Raw genomic sequence first — 21037 nt, forward strand, 5'->3', positions numbered from 1 at the left:
CCACAGAAGAGGGGCCTGAAAACTGAAGGCTCTCCCTCCCATTCAACTTTTAAATACTCTAGGAACAGCAAGTAAGCCTGCAGTGCGAGAGCGAAGTGCTCTAATAGGGTGATATGGTACTACAAGGTCATTAAGATAAGATGGGGCCTGATTATTTAAGATCTTGTATGTGAGGAGCAGGATTTTGAATTCAATTCTGGATTTAACAGGAAGCCAATGAAGGGAAGCCAAAACAGGAGAAATCTGCTCTCTTTCTAGTCCCTGTCAGGACTCTTGCTGCAGTATTTTGGATCAACTGAAGGCTTTTCAGGGAGTTTTTAGGACATCCTGATAATAATGAATTACAGTAGTCCAGCCTGGAAGTAATAAATGCATGAACTAGTTTTTCAGCGTCACTCTGAGACAGGATATTTCTAATTTTAGAGATATTACGCAAATGGAAGAACGCAGTCTTACATATTTGTTTAATATGTGCATTGAAGGACATGTCCTGGTCAGAAATGACTCCAAGGTTCTTCGCAGTGTTACTGGAGGCCAAGGTAATGCCATCCAGAGTAAGAATCTGGTTGCATCACTGTGTGTGATGCATTTACTGTAAGAGTCTGGAAAAGGCATGGATGTGATACTTGACCAGTTGTTAGTGGCACATTACCACAGAGACTGAATTTTTCTTTTGATAATTATCCTATTGTCTGTGGTTTTTGTGGCTTTGGTTGCCTTTGATTCTGGATATTTTTTCACACACCGCCACCAGCATGTCATAAATTTATAGATTCTACATTTTTTTCGGAAATTTAGGCTTGATTGGGCAAAATTTGTTAGCGCAGTGGTTAACAAGGTCATCTCACAGCAAGAAGGTTCCTGGTCTGAACACCACCTTTGTCAAGTTGAGTTTTATTGTAAACCCACAATATACACTGAAGTATACAGTGGGACAAAATATCATCCTCCTATATATATATATATATATATATATATATATATATATATATATATATATATATATATATATATATATATATAGCGAGAGAGAGTCTCTTTCTTTCATTCTGGGCTCTGCATAAAGATTCATATATTTGTGAAAAGAAGCCATCAGCTAAGATATTTTATTTCAAGTTCGCTGGGGTATTTCACTGATGTTGACTTAAACACCCTGCTGCCAGCTGATGCTTCCATTATGAGCTTCTGCAGAGTAACAAAGGATTTCAGGTCACTAGCATCTACAAAGATAAGCTCACTTAGTGAGATAAACATGAATGCATGCTGTGGCTGTTAAGCCACAGTGATCGTGTGGGGCCTCTGCTGACCAGCTGTGTTCTGGTAAAACATTAACACATCTTTGATGGATTGTGTGAGCACTCTCAGTGTAAGCTAGCGGATTAACGAGTCATTCACAAGTTGATGAGTGAAATCACTTTTAGGACTTTAATAAAAATCTAAGACAAACAGCATTTCACTATGAGATATAAAAACTATAACAAAAATAAATCAAGAGGAAATCAGGTAGCGGGTAAACAAACATACATCTCTGCCCCTGTCATTACATCACTTCTCTGCCTTACTTACATTTAAATAGATTAAATACATTTTTGTAAACAACAAAAGGAAGTGAAAACTGAAAGGTGGAGGGGGCTGCATAATGGTGGTGGTAAAACTGGCCCTGTTCTCAACAAGCCTGCCTCTGATGTGCAAAGCTAGAGAGTCATCACAAGTCCTTTCCCAGATTATGGATCTCATCCAGGACAAAGTCCATGTCCTGCCTGCTGACCTGAGGACTGATGATGATCATCCTGAAGAAGTTGGCCTTTTCTCCGTGGGGCTGGTAGCCTACCATCATGCTGCCCTTCTTCATCATGCGCTCTTTGATCACAGGTGCCACCTGCAGGAGGAGGGAGGGAACACTGCAGTGACTGGCACAAAACACACTGCGGAGGATTTGGTCACCGTCACATTTTAGAATATCACTTTCAGGTGGTTAACAACTTACTTTGTGGAGCTTTCCCCAGAGCTCAGGGCCATCTGGAAGGTTTCGCAAGCTGGGTGGAATGTACCAGAAGCAAATATTTGCATATTCAGGCTGTAGAGAAAATACAAACTTGAGATGTATGCACTTCTATAAATAAATAAAAACATGAATGAAATGCTTCTTTTCAGTTCATAATGACGTGAAATTTAGTGGTTTAGTGTAAATGAACTTACTTCCATCAACAAACGGAATCCTTCTCTTTGCTTGATCTCTTGTGCCAGATACCTGCGATGAAGAAGATTTAGCTTCAGATTGCAGCACAGATTTATATCGTCATTTCCACCACTAAACATACAAGCCACAATAATACTTAGTCTTAGGGGTGGAGCCTGTCCCTGCTGTCATAGGGAAAGCCTTTGCATTTATCACAATATTTTCAGAATTGAGGTTAATATTAATGTAACTGGGTTTTTTTAATTCAATCATTAGTCATTCATATCGATAATTAACTACATATTTTTTAATTATTAAAGCAACTAAATCTATAAAATGCATTGAGAATGTACTATATAGCCTAGGGATTACATAGTGTGCCAATAATTTTAAAAACAGTAATATTTTTCATTAATTATTAATTAATTTATTAAAATGTTACTGTATAGTTTGCATTTTTATTATTTTTATTTTATTGAAATTAAACATATAAATGATAATAATGCCATTCCACATTTTTGCTTATTACTGAGGTCATTAACAAAAATGGCCACTAGAGTGCACTGTGCACCAGCTTGGTCACCACACTGGTGCACATCGTTTCATATTGTCAGTTAAAGTTAGAGCACAAAGTTCACTGCAGGCTCTTCCTCAGTCTCTATGCATGAAGCACTGCTGGGTCTGTTCTTTTGTCATTTATCCTGCAAAGCCTGTATTACATGAACGAGCGATACTTCTGTAGCGTAAAAGACCACTACATAAATTTTTGGTGCATATTTCTGTGACCAGCTGATTTAGTAAATATTGCTATGCAGTCACTGTGATTTTTATCTGCAGCCCATGGTTCCTCAGACTGACCTTGCCATGGCAAGAGCTCTGTCCACCCTCTGCTCCAGCTCTCTGCTTCCCAAAGCCTTCCACATGAGCCAGATTTTGAAAGCGTCTGGTTTCCTGCTGCACTGCACTGACTTGTCCCCCGTGTCGTAGCTGACATCGTAGAACTTGTCCTGCTGGAAGAGATAAGAGGCCCGTGCAGAGTGGCAGCGCTGCAGGAGACTCTGAGGAAGCACAAGGATACAGATGAGTTATATAGAGTACATTTTATATTTTAACAGGAGGTAAGAGACCCTGGTATATCAGTCGGAGAACTTTTTTTTTATTTATGTCAGCACAAGAAAAAAAAAAGGAAACCAAGACTTGTAGTCTGCACAAGGCTAAATAATGATGGGTATTTAGGACTGCATACTGAATGTTTCCTTTTACTGTTTAAAGTTTCCTTTTACTGAGTTTTCCCTCAGTGATTCTTAATCAGTGTGGAAAAAGTGTAAGCCTGCACATGTTGACAGCATAATGCAACTAGGCCTTTATGTGAGCATTTAGAATTATGTATAAATGTATATGTTATGTATAGAACTACAAGAGAACTGGTCTGCAGTGGACTGTACTGGCAGGTCCACCCCAGGCTCAGAGCTCTGCTGAATGACCGCGCTGAAGCACATAGCTGTCTAATGCTCCACTGTTTATATAGACAGTTAGACTGGTGATCTGTCCTAGCCTCAACTTGTTAATTAAGCGCACGTGGCTGGTCATATTTCTCTGACGTACATTCATATTCCAGTCATGTTTGCCGAGTTACACTAAAGTCTACAGAATTTCAACAACCACTGATGGACTGACATAAAACAGACCTCACCTTTATCCTCACATATATAGATTAACGTATTAAAGTATTCATTAAGGTATTTGTCACATAGATATAATTCCACAATGTCCAAACATTACTCAGTTTAAAAAAAAACAACCAACATATATGTATGTATATAGGGTGTATGGGTTATGTAAAAATAGTTTGTTGTTGTTTTGGTTTACGAGCTTAAATTGTTTTACGTGTGCATTGTACACAATAGAAATGATTGTGACTTATTTTTAAGTGGTTCTTTCCCCTGTACCACTACAACTCATCTTGTTGTCTCCACGCTACATTCGCTTTTCTGTTCAGTCAGCCATCTACAAACTAAGAAACAGCAAATAAAGCTATTTTTTTCTCTTCCCTTTAATTTTCTTTGCTTGTGTTCTATATAACATATTCCCTTGTATTTATATTATTTGTATTATTCTATTATTTTGGCCCGTAGAGGTTCAATTAGCTTTAAACAAAAATAGCTTGTAGAACAGCTCATATTCAATTTTATGCTTTGAGTATATTTCAGAGCCTGAATCAGTAAATCAACTTTAACAAAGTAAAAAGCTGATGTAACACAATTATCTGTATTTCTATTTAGGTGAAGATTATGTCTACTTTTGCTACCTCTGAATCATGCAATATGTACTACTGACTCCCTGCAGTGTCATACTGCATGCAGGAAAAAAACAACAAAAAGAACCAAAGTATGCATGTACTCGTGTAGCACAGTATTAGTAACTGCACTGACTCACTGATGGGTCCGGACATCATGACAGAGCTGCACAGTTATTGTCTAGAATGGATAAACTCTACATTTCTAGTTTGAATTTCTGTTAACAGAAAGAGCACAAGAGCCAACAGATGAACCTCACTGGATGAGTTTGCAGAATTACCCAACAGCCCTGAGTCTGTCTTTCAGGCCTTGAGAGAAGTGAGTGGGAGCCAAACCTAACATTCAGCTGACCTTTTGTGTTTGACTATAACTTTAATTAAAGTTTTCTTTATAACTTGTGTAGGTAACACACAAGTAGTGTCAAGCTTGTTATAATTTATAACTTTTTTCCTGTCAAAGATTTATCCTAAATATGTGAAGCTGCAAAAAGGCCAAAAATGTAAGAAGTCACAGTCACATGTGCAGTTTTCTGGACCACAGATGAGGAGTCTGTTGATGAGGATTATATATGCTTACCGTTTTGTCTCTGACCATGAAAGCCGAGCACTGCAGACATGCCATCAGCATCTTATGAGGGTTCCAGGCAACAGAGTCGGCTCTGATCAAAAGCACAAAGCAGGAGGAGAGTTTACAACGGGAAACGATCAGCATTTCACTTTAATAAGAAGCAACGATGCTTTCATCCATACAGCTCCCTGTTTACCTGTGGATGCCCTTTAACAGGTGTTTATGCTTGCTGGACACGAGAGCTGCTCCTCCCCAACATGCCTGAGGAAAAAAGAGAATATTATAATAAGAAGAGCTGATTGTCAGACATGGTTACAGGAAATAAATAAATCGATTAATTAATCATAGGGCTCACATCCACATGCAGCCACAGGTTGTGCTTCTCACAGATGTCGGCAATTTCGTCGATGGGATCAAATGCTCCGAGCACTGTGGTTCCGGCAGTGGCGTTTACCATGAAGGGAACTGCACCCTGAACACACCCACACACACACAGGAACATTTTGTTCAATAATCCTGTAACTTTAATAAAAGCCCATCACAACAGCCAGCGACTGCTCGCTCACCTCACTTTTGGCAGATAATATTTGCTCCTCCAGAGCAGAAGGAATCATCTTCCCTCTGAAAAACACACACAGCAACTCATCATTCAGTCAGCGTCACTAAGGCTACATTCACACTGCAGGCGAAAGCGCATCAAATCCGACTTTTCTGACCCTATGTGACCCATATCCGATCATGGTATGACATTGTGAACAGCACAAATCCGATATTTTCAAATCTGATCTGGGTCACATTCGTATGTGGTACTGAATCCGATACCTATCTGATGTTTTACAAAGCGACTGCTGTTTGAATGGTCATGTCGCATTAAATCCTTTTTTTTTACGTCACTGACACAAGACAGACGCCAATTATCAGCGCCAGAGAAGCGCCCGAGAAGACCATCGTGAACGCTTCCTGGCCATCCCGTGTAGATGTTAGTGAAACTGTTGGGAAGACAACATTGGAGAAACGTGAACATTTTATTTGTACTGTATAATCTGCAGATTCTGACAGAAATCTGCAACTATCCTTTGAAGCACCGCTCCTCTCTAAAACAGCAATAAGGGTAATTATTAGGCCATATGTAAATAACAAAATAACCTTATAACTTAAAGCAAAATTGGGAAACATAAAGTCCGAAACAAGTCTTTATATTAAGGGCCATCAGTCAAACAATACTGTTTGGTCTGGGTCTAAACAGAGCGCGTTGTGTGTGACGTCTCCTTTTGCGCATGCGGGCCGCTTTGAGGGTTCACACTAGAGCGCGTTTGCTGACACATTTTATTTGTAGTGTGAACAAGCAGACAAAAAAATCGGATTTGATCAAAAAATCGGAATTGAGCATTAAGACCTGCAGTGTGAACATAGCCTAATTCATTTTTACTCCAGCAGATTATGTTCTGACTAACACAGGAAGTGTCATTTTCACTGAAACACAATGAGGTATTCCCACACCAACTCTGGACCGTGCAATGTCAGGTCCCTCTGTAGGTGTAAACAGACAGGAGTGTGCGAGTGGCTCTTTACCTCTCATCAGATGGTATCGCATAAACATTCTTTGTGCCAATCCCCAGCAAAGCTGCTGCTTTGGAAATGGAGTAATGACACTGAAAGAGATAAAGGAAGAATTACGCAACAATTACGATCGTACAAAGCAGATCTAATTTCACCACGTGACCCGCTGTTCAAAGAATCTGGTATATTTACAAGGCGAGCATCCCCTCAAGAGATACAAGATTTGTCTGCTTAATCAAGCAAGTAAAACATTCATGCCGTTTGTGTTAAAGAGGCCAGAAAATAATGTTCTGCTTATTAAGAGGGTTAGACAAAAGACAGAGAAGAGCTTCTTCTGAGAAAAGTTATATTAAGAATTTTCTTTTAGGAAGTAAGAAAATGTGGCCCAAAAAAAAAATCAGAGAAATAATTTTTCTGTGATGACATTTTAGAAAACGTACCTCCTGTGACGTGAACATGACCAAGTGTGGAGCAGCAGAGAGGCCGTTCTCCTTTATGTCAGGGCAGCAACGGTACCTGGCTAAGTTCACAGCGTACATGTTGGACATTGAACCTCCTGGAAGGAAAGCAAGATAGGAGATGTTTATTTTTTAAAGAAATAGATATTGACATTCAACTGTGTGTCCAAAAAGGTTGTGACAAAGTGCAATGATGCACAAACTGAAGACTATTTTACTGAAATGTGGCACACACAGTTAAAAACACAGAATCTGTGACAGTGTGGAAGCTTTTGTGTGCACGGCATGGGCAACCTTAACAATTTTTGAGGTAGTGTAATCAGAGAGACATATACTACCACCAAGATTATCCTTATTTCTCAAAGAATCGTAAGATAACACAACTGAATGACTCATTACAAGAACGTGCAAAACTGGCTTTTCTGCAAGAAACCAACCTGTCACCTCTCACTGGATGCATTATCACATAAAAATATGTCAAAGCAGGTTTTAAGCTGTTGAGCAGCTAAATTCCTATATCAGCCAGTATAGTATAAGCATTTGGTTTTCATCACTACAATAACTGGCCATCTTCTAAAAAATGTGCAAGGTGTCATTAAAAGAAGAGGGGATGTCACAGTCTCATTTTTTTTTTATCAGTTTCATGACTTGATATGTTGACGTTGTACTATTTTCTTCTTTCTCCAACTCTGGTACACCTGCTGCTATTATCTGTCAGCGATTGTACCTGCATTGAAGATTCCATCTCCGCCATCCTTCCAGCCAATCAGCTCCATCATCTTCTTCAACACAGCCTCCTCCACCAGCGTGAAGACTGGAGCCACCTCGTATGTGTACCTGATTAAAAACCAAACATTTACCAAATATTACAACAGTACTGAATAGTGAATGATTCTGCAGGATTTCTCTACAAAGTATTTTGCTGTAAATAAGTGCTGTAACTCACAGACTGGGCTTGAGGGCCTCAATAATGAAGCTTGCCACCATAGAGTAGGGATCCATCCCAGCATACAGCTGGTTGAAGAAACGAGGATGAGCTAAAAAATATTAAAAGTTGAATCAGGCCAGGTAAGAATCAGATGAGGGCTAATCAAACATCCTGAAGTAAGTAAAAATGCATCAAAGTGTCATTTCTTCATCCAGAATTGACATCTTCAAGAGTTCAACACAACTGCATCTTTTTTAAGTCGAGATCCAACGGACTCAAAAATGGAATTACAATATAAAGAGAAACAAAGGGAGTCAAAAAAATAACAAAATTACTAAAAAGGGGTTGTAAAGAGACTAAACAAAAAGCTGTATTACAACAAAGACAAGCAAAGAAACTACAAAGAAATCCTGTGAAATACAAAACCTCAGCCAATAGAAAACAGCAACAGAGAGACATTAAAAACTCCAGCAGACTGATGTCAGAAATATAAAAGAAAGAAAATAGGTGTCAACAATTAAAGAGGGGCTAAATTACATTAAGGAGACATGAGGGATCACTAAACGAGGCGTAACATCCTGACGATTTGTCACGTCCCGCGGCGTTCCTGAGGAAGGCGAAAGGTGACCTTCCGTGTTCTTATGCTACGCGCCGGGTTATGGATGAAATCCAGTAGAATTATGGTCCCCCAGTAATACACCTACCAGCCATGTATTCCAGCCCTAACTCTATCCTTATCCCTAACCATAACCATAACCTTCTCCCTAACCTTAACCAGCACTTTAATGATGTGGAAAAGTGTTTTCCAAAGCGATTTAAGTAAAATGAACGAACATGTGTAGATTGATTTCAAACGGTTCTCACGTTTCCTCATTTTTCCGATCTTGTCACTTAGGGACTTGTTGGGTGCCCGGAGGCGTAATATGTTGACGATTTGTCACCTAGCATCAAATATTACGCTTTGGGAGTGAGAACGTGTTGTTTGTGCCCGTTTATGCCCAGGGGCCATTGTCTCCTGATCTACCCATAATTCTGATGATTGTCTGCAGGGTATTTGGTATCTACATCTGGTAGCCTGGGTTCATTAAATGTCCCTCCACATCACTGCTACAGAGACACCATAATAGCTCAGGAAGCCACTTTCCTAAAGTGTTGTCTTCGTGTTCGGATCTCAGTTCATTACATTTCAAACACTCACTGGTCTTGACGCTGTATCTGATGGCATCTTTGAAGCGCTGCAGGATCTCAGACTCTGACTCTGCCCCATCTCTCAGCTCGAGGTCCAGCAGCTCTTTCAGCTGCTCAGGAGAGCGCCACTCACAAACCTGATCAGCAGGAACAAACATGTCACTGTCAAAGTCAAACAGAGCAGAATTTGTTGTCGTATAGTTACATATCCATACATTCATTGTTTACCTTTTCTCTGACATCTGTGGCCTTTTTTATTGCATCTTCCACAATGATGGACATGGACTGGTGAATGAAGTTCTCTGACACGAGTACATTCAGAGTGGGTCCATTCAGAGGAACATTGTCAATGATGACTGGAGAACATTTCACCGGATGACCTGGATCTGCCAGGCTTTGGACGTCACTGGTTTTCTCTTCTGAATAAAGACAAATGAAATAATCTGAGTTCTGACATCAATGGCTTTATCAAAAATTAGATACATTTTGAAAAGCTCAGCCGATGCAAATTATGTACAAACATGACAGCCTTCCGTGTAAAGAAGCTTTGCTCAATGCTGGCTGAAGTAAAAGATTGTTTGGTAACAATTCAGCAATTCATCTTTTTCTTCCAATTTCCCATTTTTTGATTCTTAGTATGGAACACTTCCTCGTTCAGTTGACACAGACTTTCTTCTGTAATCCACTTTCCTGTAAGATTATTTCTCTCTTAAAGCTGATTTCACTTCTGCACTTCACCTTCAACACCGACTTAGTTATAGTACTGAGAGAAATTCGGGTAAAAGTGTTTTATCTTTCAAACACAGAAAAGAGCAGCCAGGTATCAACCCACATCAAAACAATATGACACCTTGGTATAACCATAGTAGTATAACTATAACATCAACATGGTGAATACACTAAAGGAAAGATTATAAAAGCTCTAAATCCAGTTAACAGAACACTTTTATTTTTACATTTCTAAATTCCAGTTAGAGTTCAGTGCTCATTGCTCTGCAGGGTAGTGAAGTATGGGGTCCACCCAGTCATCACAGCTATGACTGTTGGGGTAAACACCAAGCAGAAACGCTGCCGATAGACTTTACATAAACACACAAAAACACCAACAATTGCCGGTCAACCAGAGTTAAGTGTTCACATTTTTAGTCAAGTTTTAAATCCAGTTCTTAAACCACACCCCAGTCCTCCAAAGCCCAAAAAGGGTCCCAGAAAACAGTCACCTACGTCAGCTGGTGCTGAGACTGACCAACTGCTTTCAAACACACCCTAAACAGTCTCCCAAAAGCGCTGTTTCCCAACAACACTGTTTCCCTGACACCAGTAGGAGACAAAGCAAAGCAGCCTCTCTAGAACACGACAAAGACGAAACTAAAAGCCAAAACTGATCAGAACATTATCGCACTTTAAAGTGAGATTAGTAATTGGCATAATATCTCTTAACTATATTGGCTATAGTGAATATGATACAAATAAAAACTCATATATTTCCTTTTTTTCTCTCATTTGTCAGAATAAATAGTTCAGTATCAAAAAAAGTAAATTTCCTGGCACTTATTTCATAGTTCAGGCGTTAAAGGGTTAACTATCAGAGACAGAAAGCAGAGACATCAAGCACTGGCTTTTTTACTTGTATTTTGATACTACTTTTTACAATCTGTAATGCCAACAAAGACCCACAACTGTAATAGCTGGCCTCAGAGTACTCAAAGAGTCCAACACTACGGAGCACATTTCAGAAGCTGCCTGTAGCAACATGATGCTTGACATGAAATTTCATTAAGGAAGACATTAGTTAAGCATGATTGCCTTTTGCACACCTATTTGAACCAAATAGCTGGATTCTCACCACCAACACAAAGCCACCACACCCCATTAACCCTGCTATGAGTTTTATACAGTATGAAATTTCTGTACAAAATCACAGTCGCACAGTTCAACACTGTAGGGAACCAATAGTTCAGTTAATAATACTGCAAGCATTGTTATTATCATCATGATCATTATTATTATTAGAGTGTTTGGTGATTTAACACTCTTCCTGGTTGGGAAATTAAGCTCTCCATCTAAATAAAGAATGACTTCCTAAAGTCTTACCTTTGCGGTGTCCTTCCATGTTGCTCTCATACAGGTGTACTGTGATGCTGTGTAATTACTGCATCGTGTCTCGTATTTATATCGTTCACTGCCACCTACTGACGCATGTCTCTAAACAACACTGCGCCCATAGGTTGTGCCATGTCTGATGATTTCTTCCCGTAAGTTTCCATTAAGACTCCACAGGTTTGTGTTCAGAGAGGAAAATTCCACTAATTCGTTTTCTCCAAGTGCTCGAGGAAGATTGCGAAACCTGCAACATCCGCAGAAGGTGTCCTTAAAATTTTCCAGCCATTTTCACTTTTTATGCTTTTATTTTTGTTAATAATGCTCCACAGTCCCGAGGTTAGGGGCATTATCCTGTCGGAGCACCTGACCAGGATCCACTGGGGTCGGCCACGGTTTCTAAAAGTGCTCTAGTACCCACTGCTTTTTAAGTCCACGTTGATAAAGCAGAGTATAAAGCAGGGACTCTATTCCAGCTATTCTAGAACTGGAGAAGCCTCTTTCTTCTTTTCAAGCTCAACTGGATGACTGAGATAGGAGATAGGAGATAGATTTTTGACATGCATTTAGCCTATTTAAGCACAATGTAGGTCATATATGTAATCAAAGGATTTACTCTACTGCACTGGGCCATTTTTAGTTTATTTTTACTTCTTTTTTTTTATTGTTCACCAGTTAGCTCTATCAGATGATTACACTGGTTGGGGTGTTGAGGTAATATTGTGACTTGAGCTGAGTCAGTTTGTACAGTTTGTGCACTGGAGTCAAATTTCTGTTTTGTAATTGTCTTTTCAGCAGCCTCGGGTTACATGACTCACCTCTCGAAGAACAGAATGTATATGGAGATTGTCATGTTGTGGAAAAATCCACTGTGCAGAATCCAGGACAATTAAAAGCAATTCCTTCAAATGTCCACACAAAAGACAGCGTTATGTAATGAAAGTGTAACTAAAATGCAAATCATTTGTTTAAACCATGTCTGTAATTCACTTCTTAACCATAAATCGTGTGACAGATTGTGCATTGGTGTTTACAGGAATATGCTGATTGTCACATGCTATCTCAAATCTTATGGTTTCTTACAGTGTTTTGACAGAGCAGTAAAACCTTTGTCTGTCAAAAAGTTGAACAAACGTTCTCACATTAACACCACACTGCATCTAACAAAGCAATCAAAAGATTCTTATCAGAAGCATTATTAATCCACCCAGTTTCACAGGAATCAATCCTGACTCATTAGAATTGACTTTGCACTTCCTGCTAAATTATGTCACTTCATGAGTCCCATTCTCTCGAAACTGGAGGATTTAAGCAAAGCTACCCATCCATGAATTCTCTTTTTTCAGTGTCTTTTTATTGCATAAGCAACATTTGCATTTTTTCCAGCTGCTGTGAGTGGGTGGGACCATCACTGTACAGTGCCCAGGCATCATGTGGTGGACAGAAAGGAGGCTTCCACATTTACACATCTTAGATTGAGGTCTAGCAGAGTATCTGACCATTACCTTACTTTAAAAAATGACACTCATACACAAACACACATTTTCCATAAAAACGTCATATCATATGGAAATTTCTCTTTTTTAGCATCCAGATTGAAATGTGGAAACAGAAGAACTGTAGATTAGAAACTTGACTTAAAGAAAGACATCTGCTAGTTTCTAAAACTCTGTTTATTTAGAATGTGGCTAAAATGGTGGTTTGTTAAAAGCTTATGAAATAATGAAAGTTGTTGCAAAATTTAGATGCTGCTTCCTCCAAAATGTGGTCACATCTAGATTGAAATTAAGATCAGGGAAACAACAAAGAAAAAAAGCACCAATCAGATGATCAGAGAGGCTGACTGCTACAGTGAGAATCAACAATTCTGCTATGATGCACGTTAATATGATTTTAAATGACTTCTTACTTATCTGGATGCTGACAGGCAAGACAGCAGTGAACAGAGGTGTTGTTAGGATCTTGATATGCTGATAGATTTTTGCCAGATTACAGCAACAATTTTAGGCTCTTGGGAGTGAAATGAAATTTCACAGTATGAAATTATAACAAACAGTTTTTTTAAAAAAGGATCCAAGTTAAATGTAACTGAACAAAAGTAGTCGCAATAGCATCAGGAAACACTGTCTGTCACTGGTTTTGCAGCCTATTTTTCACCCACCTACTTGTCGGCACCTCACCTGCACTGGCTCCACACCACAGTTGGAGACAGTTAGGCTGTGTCAGTGGGTCTGTTCAGGAGAGTGACACATTTGAACTGTGTGAAGTCTTTGTCAGTCTGAAATACCCATTTTCTTCACCTCTCTGGTAGCTTACATCTTTCTTTGTGTTCTCCTGTCCTGCTCATAGAAAGAAAATGTATATTTAGACTGCATTCCTTCCATGACATAGATTAGTTTTTGTTTATTTATTTGTTTTTTATGATTGCTTCTTAATGGTAATTCCTCAAAAACGTGACCAGGCACTGCATCACCACATGTGTGTTCATGCACAGAACATTGAGAACCTGGGTCTTTCAAAAAACAAACCAAAACAAACAAAATAGCAAACTATTGGTAGTCTAGAACCAAAGACTAATGCTCTTCCTGTAGGCCAATAATTGTCCAAACATGACAAAGTCAAAAAAAAGTTTATGCATCATCTGTATAAAGTTAGTGGTTACAGTTTAAACCCTGCTGCAGCACAAGCAGGTAAACATGGTTTAGTCTAACTCCTAATGTTTGCTAAGTGTACAACTACTATATGCTAATACCAGCAAGAATATTCTGATCTAAAGTGAGATAGCCAGGACAATCAGCTGGATAATTTTACTCTACAAAACAAATATGCTGCTTATATTAGATTAGTGGTGGACAGTGTTGGTAGAAAAGTTTAAGGGATATAATATTCCTACTGTCCATAAATGATCCACAAATACAATACAAATAACACACCAGCCTACACACATACAAAATCTTATAATAATATTCTCTAAATCACAAAACCTTCCTTGCCTCACCACTGCTTTTATGGCTAAGCTGCTGACTCTCACTGTAGCAATCAGCCTCTCTGATCACCTGATTGGTACGGATTGTTTTTTGTTTTTTCCGTTGTTTCCTGATCTTAATTTAAATATAGATGTGATAACATTTTGGAGGAAACAGCATCTAAATTTTGTAGCAGCATCTTTTAATAAGCACGAGGTCACCAACAAATCACCAATATAGCCAGATGCTAAATAAACAGAGTTCTCCTTTTAAATCAAATTTTTAATCTGCACTTGGTCTTACAGTTCTTCTGTTTTAACATTTAGATCTGAACGCTAAAAAAGATCTGAATGAGATTTTATTCTTAAAGCTCTTTTTGTACCTGTCTATTTTTTAATTGCTGTTTTATGGTACAGCTTTACTCTTACCATGAAAGTTTTTCAGGAATGATCTTGTCTGGAGAATCCTAAAGGCACAAATCAGACTTAGATTCCCATCAAGTGGCTAAATTTGGTACTGCACTATATAGCTTCACTGTATTAACCCTGTAAAGCATATCAATACCCCCTATCCCCACCCCCTAGTGCTAGTGTAACAGGTAGTGTATTTTTCTTGATTTATGTTTCCTCATCATATTGAATTATCTTTTGCCCCATACTGAGGAGTATAGTTCTGGTTATACTTAATTTCTCTTTTAATGTTATCAGCACTTCCGCAGCTAGTGGAGTGCTGATTTTGGCTTGTTTTGCAGTCACGTGACCTGTGCACCCACTGTCATAAGCTCCTCTGTATATCAAAGTCAAATGTGAGGCCATCTGTCTGGCAGCTAAACCTTGCCCAGAACTGGGTCATATAACACAACAATGAGCCCAATGAGCCCACAGCAGCAAATCTAAATAAACTAAGCTCATTTTCTCTTAACAGATAATGTAAATACTTTAAACAAGTTCTCCTAACTTTCATTTATAAAGTCAATTCATAATGACTTCTGTCGTTGGCAATGGCACTTATTTATTCAGGAATTGGACTGCCTGTGTGAGCTCTGTAGAATCCAGGTATCACCTCATGCTGCCAGTAGTGACACTGACCATAGCCAAATGCAAAAAGCATTGCTATTTTGGGGCTTGTCTCGTTGTTGCTCCTCTAGTGGACCTGTTGTTAATTTAATTAACACCAAAGCAGCTAAAACTGATTAAGAGCCCCTTTTGCTACTTCACTGACCCCATCAATATCCCACAGGTTTAACTGACCTGATGCTGAACTCTGATTAGAAAGTTTTCTATTCATTTTTTTGAGCAGGGTATAAAGTACGATTCAAATTTAGTAGAGCTCTTGCTTCAGTAAAGTTTACTGAGTTCACGTGACTTATCTACACACAAAATAAAAAAATTAGGATAAATCATTAATAAAAATTAACTTTGTTTTTTAAACCACCTGTTCGTGTCATGTTTCAAAGAAAACAAAATAATACCATTTTGCATGGTGAATAATTTAGTTAATGATTCATGTTCACTATAATTAATCTTGCATCCCAGCTTAATAAGAAACAGGACATCACCATAGCCAAACAGTATTTCCTCTGCTTTATATTCATGTAGAATCCTGTTTTTATTCTGAGTTGAGTTTCTGCCAGTTTGTCAATAGTTTGTGATATCATGCAACTGAAACCATAAAAGCCTGATCACACCTTCACTTAAGTGTACATCTTTAGTGCCTGAAACTGAACTAGAAAGGAGGAAAGCAGCTCACCACAAACTGCTTCCTGTGTTTCGATAGTAAGATTTTCACAGATTCTGCTGAGTGCAACTGCACAGCGCCCAAATGAGGCAAATGAATGAATCTGGCTCATTAGTTGTAAAGGTCACTCTCAATCACTTCATTAATTACCCTAATAGCTGTTAAAACATGTAATGTGGGATTAGTACAATGAATAATGGCATGCTCATTTAAGCATGTGATCACTCGTTTCATATGAGAGACTATTCAAAGTGTTCCTGCAAGCTCTAATAGGTTAGATAATATTTTAGGACCTGGCTATATTATGGTTATAGTGAAATGCAAAACTTGGAGATAGTGGAAGCAAGACACAATTTCATGAACAAATGCTGAGGGTAAAGGCCAACTCTTGCCTATAAGTTTATGAAACTTACATCAGTTTATGAAACTGATGTATCTTTGGTATTTTTTCACATGCATTATATTCCCAATCACAAAAAGTTCCATAATGTTTCAGACAAAGACACGAGTTTTGCTGCAGGGATCCAGCTTTGTTTTATAGGCACGTGAAGATGTTTCCTGGTAGAGAAACAGCTATTGTAGATCTGTTGGCTCACTGCTCCACCAAGACACATGGCTTGTTTCAGAGCAGAGACAAGACTGGAGGAGAAATGTGAACAGAACTGAGTATTGAGCCTCTCCTGTAGAATAATATAATACCACTGTGACTGGTTACTCATATTCATTCATTTGTAACATGAATGAAGAATGGCTGTCGTGAAGCCATTCTTCAATAGCTGGGAAACAAAGAGAAAAGGCTGAGATGCACCAAATAACACAAGAACTGGACTGAAAAACAGTGGCAACAGATCTGATGGAGTGATGAATCCAAATGTAATACTTTTGGTTCAAATCAATGTTGATATGTATGGAGAAGAGACAGTGAGTGAGTGTCTACAGCCATCTGTGAAACATGGTGGAGGTTCTGTTATGGTTTTGGGCTGTATTTCAAAACCATTGGAATTATAAACACAGAAAAGCACAGTCAGTCACAGTCCTGTATGCTTAAAACAAGGAGGAAATATTTTTAATCTCTCTCTTGGATTTTTGGGCAACAGAATTTGAATAAACAAAATAAAGGCAAATAGAATCCACAAATAAATGTGGAGAAAGAAGTTCAGTCCCATACAGTATGGTTTTAAACTTTCTCAGTATCACCCTAAAACTGTCAAAGTGTTGATTTTAAACACTAACCTTGATTTTTATTCATTTAAAAAAATTTTTATTTATGAGCAATTCCCCCACCCCACACCAGTCTCATTCATTTTTCCCCCTCATCCAGATCCAAATGTATTTTTGAGACTAATATCCAAGGTAGTTTATGAAAAACATGCTCTTGACACACATGCACATGCTTTAATTCAATGGGCCTATTGTGAGTCTCCCAGCTTCATCTAAGTGGATGTTAATTAACCTCCGAACATACACCCTACCCCATAGGTAGCTTATGACCCTATAGGTCATTAGCAAGACCATAGAACTTGACTGCATGCTGAGGTGGCAATTCAGCCATTTGATTCATGTTACAGCAGCTCATTAATGAATGAACATGGTGCAATCAAAGTACTTTTAGAATTATATTTTTCCAAAAACTTACATTTATTTAAATTTACTTGAGTAAGGTTAGGGGTTGACACCTGAGCATGTGATGAAGTCTTGCTAATGATCTACTAATTTTATTCAGGTGTGTTGCAGCAGGGACACATGTAAAAGTTTCAGGACACCGGCCCTCAAGGACTGGAGTTCGACACCTCTGCCCTACACACACGTTTTTCTCCATAACCTAAGGTTTGCTAAAGTCACCCCATTTATCGGTGTCACATAGTATGAACCAGCTCCAAGTGTTCTTTAGATCTACAGCAGGCATATGCTGATCTTCTGTTTTTGATAATTTACTGTTTTGTTCTTGAGCAGCCACTCCATCAGGAATGGACACATGTTCGTGTGACAGATTGTGCATTGGTGTTTACAGGAATATGCTGATTGTCACATGCTATCTCAAATCTTATGGTTTCTTACAGTGTTTTGACAGAGCAGTAAAACCTTTGTCTGTCAAAAAGTTGAACAAATGTTCTCACATTAACACCACACTGCATCTAACAAAGCAATCAAAAGATTCTTATCAGAAGCATTATTAATCCACCCAGTTTCACAGGAATCAATCCTGACTCATTAGAATTGACTTTGCACTTCCTGCTAAATTATGTCACTTCATGAGTCCCATTCTCTCGAAACTGGAGGATTTAAGCAAAGCTACCCATCCATGAATTCTCTGACAAAGACACGAGTTTTGTAGTCTTGCCCCCTGTTCACCACCATAATGAACTATTAATCAAACACTCAATATGCGATCAAAGTGCAGACTTCCAGCTTTAATTCAAGAGGTTTTACAAAAATGTAGCATGAAGAATTGCGGTCCTCAATTTTAAGAAGTTCAGCATCAGTGGTAAAGACTAATATAAATTGGTATATACTGGTAAAGCCCAGTCTGATCAGTTTTGCAGCATTTGGCTAATGCTTCACAATTCCTCCTGCTAATTCTATCAGCAGCCACATCATCAATAAACACCAGTGACCTGGTTCCACTGGCAGACACAGGTGCCCATGCCATAACACTACCTCCACCAGGTTAGACAGATTTTGTGCATGCTTTGGATCATGACTTGTGTCTCTCCTTCTCCATATCGTTCTCTTCCCATCACTCTGGCACAGGTTAATCTTGGTTCAAAGACTTTTTTATGCACCTGTGCAGCTCTTTTTTCTGGCATAGTCTAACTCCTAGGCTTGAGTGTAACCAGGGGTTTGCACCTTGTTATAAACCATCTGTATTAACATTGAGAAAGGCATCTCTTGATTCTAGACTTTCACAGTGATATACCTGCTTCCTCAACAGTGTTCTTGACTATGTTAGATGGTATGAAGTTCATACAACATCCACATTAATTGTCTTCTTTTGTCTTTTGGGCCTTTTGGTTCTGCTGGTCGGTGCATTCATTCTTTTAAAGAATGTACCACATTGTGAATTTGGCCACTTCTACAGTTTTCGTTCTGATAGGTTTCACCTTTAAAATTCCAATCTAATTACAGTGAAAAGTTATCAAATATAAATGTAACACTTTAAATCAATGTTAGATAGAATGTCCACTTCATTTGTCATTAAACATCAAGAGAGCAGTCCTCATCTGGCCATGAAATTGCCAGTCTCTCAGTAATTTTAAACCTCTGGAAATGAGAGACGGTGTAGAAAAGTGGCTGTAATTCTTAAACCATTGCATGCAAAACATTTTTGTCAAGCCCTTGAATTAAAGCTGCAAGTCTGCACTCGCATATTGATTGTTTGATTTACAGTCCACTGTGGTGGTGTACAGAGGCCAAACTACAAAGCTTGTGTCTTTGTCCCAAACATTATGGAGGGCATTATACACATTGAAGACACAATGGGTTGCACTCTCAGTCCACACGGCCTTTACAGTCGCTGGGCTAGAACTTCTTCTTCTATTACATTTCTCCTGTACATTTCACTCATGTTAATGCATTGTATTGAATTCTGCAGACGTCTCCATTTTAAATTCTCCAAAGCACAATTTTAATCTCACAAATCCTGTGCAGTAGAATGAGCTCATAGAAGGTACAAGTCAATATTAACATTTTTAGCTCGTCTCTTCTACAGCTTATTTGCATGCGCGCTATTTGCATGTGAAACTGATTAAAAAAAAGGGAAGTCATTTCTGTGAGAGACTTTATTATAAAAGATCAATTCTGCTCTCAGGTGGAGGCCTTCCACCTATACTGGCTTCATCTGGAAATTCTGCCCACAAAAATTATGAACGCAATCAGTGACAAAGGGCAGTCCTGAAGTCCAGCATCTACAGGAATGAGTCCGAGTTATTGCCATCAATGCAGACCAAGCTCCCATTGCAGTTGTGCAGAGGACGAATGACTCGTAACAGCCCAAAGCACGGTGTTTGTCCCAAGGACATCCAAATGCTTTCTTCAAGTCCAGTAGTGGTTCTGGAGCCCCAGCCATGCACTGAGATTAGCCCAACCATATCTAGCCAGTATCTCTCAACCAAGAGGGGAGATGTTTCATGGTCCAATTGACAGCCTCAGCAGCCAGGGATCAGAAAATCTACAGGAAATGTCTCTTGTGAGAAAAGCAACGCTGTTGAGAACCCGACTGAGCAAATATGTTGATAACTGTTCAACACAAACACTTCTTGATCAGCTGTATTAAAGCAAGATGAGTTTAAATAAAACTGAAATGAACGCTCACCCCTCATATGTTGTACCATCCTTTCACAGCACTCCAAATGAAATAAAGTCCCTACATTATAAAAAAAACTAACAGAATTATCACTAATTTACATTTCAGATACCCGAATATAAAAGATACAATAAAACACAAATGTTCAGATCCGCTCAGGGTTAATTTGTGGAGGAACCTTGAAACAATGGCTAGACTGTCACAGGGAGACATGCTGCTCTCAGGGTTAAGGCTTTATTCTCTCTTCCGTAATTCTTCTTGAGAAGGCTGACTCTGTTAAATGTGAAGGTGAAACTCATTACAGGGTCCGAACATGCCTTTTTGTTCAGGAAGATTCCCTTTGTCTCAGTAAATAAATTATCAAGCTCGAAGTCTTCTCAAAGCAGCACTGCTCTTTCATCAAAGGAGTATTGCTCTGCTTTTCTTTTTGTGAGGATTGGTTTTAAAACAATCTCTCTATCTGTCAACTTGTATCCAAGACTCACATTTAATGGTCTCAGATTCCCCAAACTGCTGCAGGGATCCAGCTTTGTTTTATAGGCACGTGAAGATGTTTCCTGGTAGAGAAACAGCTATTGTAGATCTGTTGGCTCACTGCTCCACCAAGACACATGGCTTGTTTCAGAGCAGAGACAAGACTGGAGGAGAAATGTGAACAGAACTGAGTATTGAGCCTCTCCTGTAGAATAATATAATACCACTGTGACTGGTTACTCATATTCATTCATTTGTAACATGAATGAAGAATGGCTGT

General features: G+C 38.8%; 1 protein-coding gene across 1 annotated transcript; it reads right to left on the reverse strand.

Annotated features, from left to right (window-relative positions):
- Positions 1-1435: 1435 nt before the first annotated feature.
- Positions 1436-20414, reverse strand: LOC116312135 (acidic amino acid decarboxylase GADL1-like). The gene is made up of 15 exons (XM_039619829.1): positions 20293-20414; positions 9406-9596; positions 9188-9314; positions 8008-8098; positions 7789-7898; positions 7044-7159; positions 6616-6695; positions 5610-5664; positions 5399-5515; positions 5240-5304; positions 5053-5134; positions 3038-3237; positions 2200-2251; positions 1988-2077; positions 1436-1879 (listed from the first exon to the last, which is right to left on the reverse strand). Exons 1-15 carry the CDS (start codon positions 20309-20311, stop codon positions 1706-1708), a joined length of 1569 nt encoding a protein of 522 aa, XP_039475763.1. The 5' UTR covers positions 20312-20414; the 3' UTR covers positions 1436-1705.
- Between the last annotated feature and the right edge of the window lie 623 nt (positions 20415-21037).

This window comes from Oreochromis aureus, linkage group 11 (assembly GCF_013358895.1).
Source record: "Oreochromis aureus strain Israel breed Guangdong linkage group 11, ZZ_aureus, whole genome shotgun sequence".
Lineage (NCBI taxonomy): Eukaryota > Metazoa > Chordata > Actinopteri > Cichliformes > Cichlidae > Oreochromis > Oreochromis aureus.